Source organism: Monoraphidium neglectum (assembly GCF_000611645.1).
Source record: "Monoraphidium neglectum strain SAG 48.87 unplaced genomic scaffold scaffold00249, whole genome shotgun sequence".
In the NCBI taxonomy this organism is placed as follows: Eukaryota; Viridiplantae; Chlorophyta; class Chlorophyceae; order Sphaeropleales; family Selenastraceae; genus Monoraphidium; species Monoraphidium neglectum.
In genome coordinates, this window is record NW_014013379.1 from 30766 (window position 1) to 35106 (window position 4341).

Sequence of the window (4341 nt, forward strand, 5' to 3'; positions counted from 1 at the left end):
GGCAAATTGTTCTGTGGTTTTTCCCCCCCCCCCCCCCCCGCAAAGCCTGTTTGAAAGTGGAGTGTGCTTGCAGCACTCTGAGCACGAACCCTGACGCTACAAACGCGATTCGTTTTCCCCCTATATACATACTACTACAATCCTTTAGAGCTGCACTGTGCTGACCCGCGAGCCTCTCGTGCCGTACAGCAAAAACCAAACTGCACAGCGTTGCCATGACACAGTTATCGCTTGTGGTGACCGATCCGTCTTGAAAGCTGTCAATCATTTTCATTTGATTGGCGTGGCTCCATCAGCCATGCGTGAGGCTTATAACATACAGGTTAGGCGCAGCGCTGCAGGATTACTCCGCAAGGCTTGCCTGCCAGCGCCAGCTGGCTCACTTGGTCGCAGGCTTAGTGCAAGTATGAGGGCTGGGCTTGGTGCATGAAAGACAGAGCAGACCGTGCGGGCGAAGCATCCCCTCATGCCCAAGATGTTGGGTGAGCCGCGGGCTAGTGCCACGCCTTTCTCTCACAAGGCACTATGCGCTTTGCAAGCCACACGGCGCATGGGGGCTGAGCTTCCGCTCGCCTCCCAACACGTCCAACTCAAAAAGGGGTTGAGGAAGACCTACGCTGGCATGAACAATGAAGCCAACCACGCCAGAAGCCACAAGTACACGCCAGACACACCGCCTGCCGCCCGCCCCGCAGCCATGCGTCGCAGCGCCCCGTGTCCCGAGCCCCTCAGCTGCTGGCGGGCCCGGCCGCCCCGCCCGGATTGAAGAACACGGCCAGCGACGCCGCCGCCTCGACGTTCGCCGCCGCCGCCACCGCGGGCACGCCCTCGCCCGGCCGCGCGATGAGCAGCAGCTGCGGCACGAAGCGCGAGAGGTCCCCGACGGTGCGCGCGCTCGCGTCGATGTGCAGCTCCGGCTCGAGCTGCCGCACCACCGACACCTTCCCGTCCGCGGTGCCGCAGAGCAGCAGCCGCTGGGGCGGCACCTGGCCGGGGCCGTGGCCGACGACGCCGGCCGCCTCGAGGGCGCCCGCGAGGATCGCGGCGGCGAGGTCGTCGGGGACGTGCGCGATGAGGTACACGTCCGCGGCGCGCGCGATCTCGCGCAGCACGGCAGCTGCCTCGGCACGCGCGGAAGCTGCCTCTGACAGCTCCGACGCCTCCCACTGCTCGAGCAGCACGCCCGGCGCGGAGAGCGTCACGCGCTTGACGCCGGCGAGGTGCGCGCGGACGGCCGCGGCGAGCGGCGAGCGGGCGGCGGCGGGGTGGGCGCCGCCCCGCGCGGCGGGCGCGGCTTGGGCGCCGGGAGCGCGCTTGGGCGCGGGCGCGGCGTGCTGCTGCTGCGGCTGCTGCTGCTGGGCCGGCCATCCAAAATCGGACCCAGCTTGCTGCTGATGCTGCTGCTGTTGCCTGGCAGCACGGTCCTCCTGCGCGACATGGTTAGTGCTGCTGCTGGTGCTGCCTCGTCCTGCGGCGGCCCTGCTGCTACTGCCCGCCGGCGGCCGGGGCGGTGCAGCGCCGCCACGCAGGTGGTACCAGCCAGCGAGCAGGGCCGCAAGGCCGAGGACGCCTGTGAGCTGCAGCGACCCTGGCGGCGCGCCCTGGAGCAGCGAGGCCAGGCGCGACCATGCTAGCTCCAGCAGGCGCCTGATCTCGTTGATCATTGGGGCCTCCCCTGTCGTGCGAAGTTCCTGCTGCTGGCTTGAGGCCCGCGGCCTACACCGCGTGGCAAGTCGGGTGTGAGCGGTGAGCAAATCCTTGTTTGCTGTTATGTGCAAGCTGGCCCGAGCTTAGTACATTCAGATTGTATTACGTACAGTATAAAATGCGTGCCTGCAACTGTATCGACCCGCGTACCTCATAGCGACACACCCCGGATCCAGGCGCGCAGCCGTCCTCTTCAAGGTCCTACAATCTTATACGCGGCCATAAGACCGCAGCCATGACAGAATTGCTCTACGTGGAGGAGTACTCCAGCCTGGACCGCGATGATCTGCTCAAAACAGCATGCCGCCTGCGCAACCAGGTAATGAAACACCCTATATAGCTACTATATATGCTTGAGGGCCCGAACCAACCGCTGGCACGCCTCGAGTGGCCGGTCGCGCCACCGAGCCATCCGGACGCTGCCTCTCCCGAACTCTGCGCGTGCCTGCAGCTCGAGCAGGAGCGCAAGCGGTCCAACTCGCTGGCGGAGAGCCTAAAGCTCGCCAAGGAGCAGAGCCTGGCGGCGGTGAGAGGGCGGGCGCCTCGGGCCGGGAAGGGCGATGCCCTGCTGGTGCTGCTGGGGATCCGCGGGGTGCACAGCATACTCCAACCTTTGGAGCCCCGTCTTACCCGCACAACCCCTCTCTGACGGCTCGCATGCCGCAGCAAAAGCAGGTCGAGCAGGAGGAGGAATTCATGTGAGCTGGCAGCGTGACGGGGCGCCCGCTGGCGGGCCAAGCGTGTGCTGTGCCCACCACGCAGCCGCTTGGCACCTCGCAAGATGCCATCGTGCATGCCTTGGCAATCGCGCCCCCAGTCGCAGCCTTTCACAGCACTGACGACCGCCGCCCCGTCACCGCCATCGTGGCGCCTGCCCACCTGCCCGCCCGCCCGCACGCCTGCCTGCCCACCTGGCCCGCCCGCAGCACCAACAAGTTGATGAAGCGCCTCGAGCAGCTCAAGCGGGAGAAGCAGGCGCTCGCCAATGAGGTGCGCGACGCACCCTGGCTGCGACCACCCCCAAGGGAGGACCCTTCTCATTGCAGACGCGCTCCTGCCCCAGTAGCCATGCGGCTCCTCGCCCCAGCTGGAGGGGTGCCTGCCCTGAAGCCAGCACCGTGAGACTCCCATCACGTGGACCCTCCCGATGCGTCGCAGGTCGAGCAAGAGGAGGAGATGATCACAAACACACTGCAGAAGAAGCTGGAGAAGGTGGGGCATGCTCGCAGTCCATCAGCACCTGGGGGTCTCCATACGTGGATCATGACAGTGCAGAGGACGAGCCGCGCGCCAGAGTCTGCGGCGTCCCCCTTGTGCCGCACCTCCCCAGCAGGCGCCGCCGGGCGCGCCGCCGGGCGCGCCCCGGCGTAGCCCAGCGCAGCGGAAATCCAGCGGCCCTGAACAAGCCGCCTGCGCCGCCGAAGTGGTCAGGCCCCTGGCAACCCTCCCTACACACACACACACACACGCACACACCACACACACACACACACACACACACACACACACACACACACACACACACACACACACACTTGCCCCCGTCAGCTGAACCGCGACAAGGTGGCGCTGGAGAACCAGCTTGAGGCCGAGCAGGAGTACATCACACACCGCCTGCAGAAGCAGGCGCGGCCTCTGAACCACGCAATGCGAGGCGGCGCCTTGTTTTGCTCCCCCTGCGGGCTTGAGCGGGGCTAGGGAGAGGATCGAGGGAGACGCGTGCAGCGGAGCGGGGCCGAGCTCGCCATCCCCCCGCCAAAGGGCATCCAATCCAGGGCCCCACCAGGCCCTGGCCAGAAGGGGCATGGGATTAAAACCGACGACGACGGCGCGCCGGCTCTCGAGCGCCGCGTGGCCGGCTGCGCGCTCCCTGGAAAACTTGCTGATTGCCCTGGGTGTCGGCCTCCCTCTGCAGGTGGCCCAGCTGGCCAGCGAGAAGGCAGCGCTGCAGCGGGAGCGCAGCGAGCTGCAGCGACACGTGAGCCGCGCCGCGCCGCGCCGCACTGCGGCCTATCCGCGCCGCTCCTCTGCCCGCGCCGCCGCCGCCCGCCTGTGCCCGTGGCTGTCTGCCGGCCGCGCGCCCCCTGCGCTCGCCGCGCCTGCCCTCGGTTGGGGGCCCTCGGTCCTTCCGCCCCGAGCGCTGCTTGCCCCGCGCCATTTCGACCTCATGCTGACGCGTCTGCCCCCGCCCGTCTGGTGGTTTGCGGCGCGCGCACACGGGTGTGTATGTGTGTGTGTGTGTGTGTGTGTGTGTAGGTGGGTGACCTGGTGGGTGCCGTGGACCGCCTGAACCGCGACAAGGTGGCGCTGGAGCAGAGCATGGAGGCGGAGGAGGAGAACATCGTCAACAGGCTGCAGGTGCGACAGTGTGCGGGGGTGTGTGGGCGCGTGTATGTGTGTGTGTGTGTGTTGGGGGGGGGCTGGTCCGGAGTTGTTGGGCCGGTGGGCCGGCGTCTGGCGCGTCGCTACTTAAGGATGGCGTTTCGCCTTGTTAGGCCCTCCTGGGTCGCGGTCACAGGGATCGGCCATTCTTGCGTTTTGGGAGCACCCCCTGCACCACCCGCTTTCTTGGCACTGTGATTATTTGCCCCAGGTTAACGGCTACCGCAAACTGCAGTTGAGCGCAGTTGAGCC

General features: G+C 66.9%; 2 protein-coding genes across 2 annotated transcripts; one reads left to right on the forward strand and one right to left on the reverse strand.

The window, feature by feature from the left end:
* Positions 1-728: 728 nt before the first annotated feature.
* MNEG_2263 (hypothetical protein) lies at positions 729-1664 on the reverse strand (the record flags this gene model as incomplete). The annotated part of the gene is made up of 1 exon (XM_014049266.1): positions 729-1664. One exon carries the CDS (start codon positions 1662-1664, stop codon positions 729-731), a length of 936 nt encoding a protein of 311 aa, XP_013904720.1.
* Positions 1665-1942: 278 nt separating this feature from the next.
* MNEG_2264 (coiled-coil domain containing 6-like protein) lies at positions 1943-4305 on the forward strand (the record flags this gene model as incomplete). Its single annotated transcript, XM_014049267.1, has 8 exons — positions 1943-2026; positions 2159-2233; positions 2374-2405; positions 2634-2697; positions 2866-2919; positions 3623-3685; positions 3964-4075; positions 4301-4305. The coding sequence occupies 8 exons, from the start codon at positions 1943-1945 to the stop codon at positions 4303-4305; spliced, it is 489 nt and encodes a 162-aa protein (XP_013904721.1).
* Positions 4306-4341: the final 36 nt, after the last annotated feature.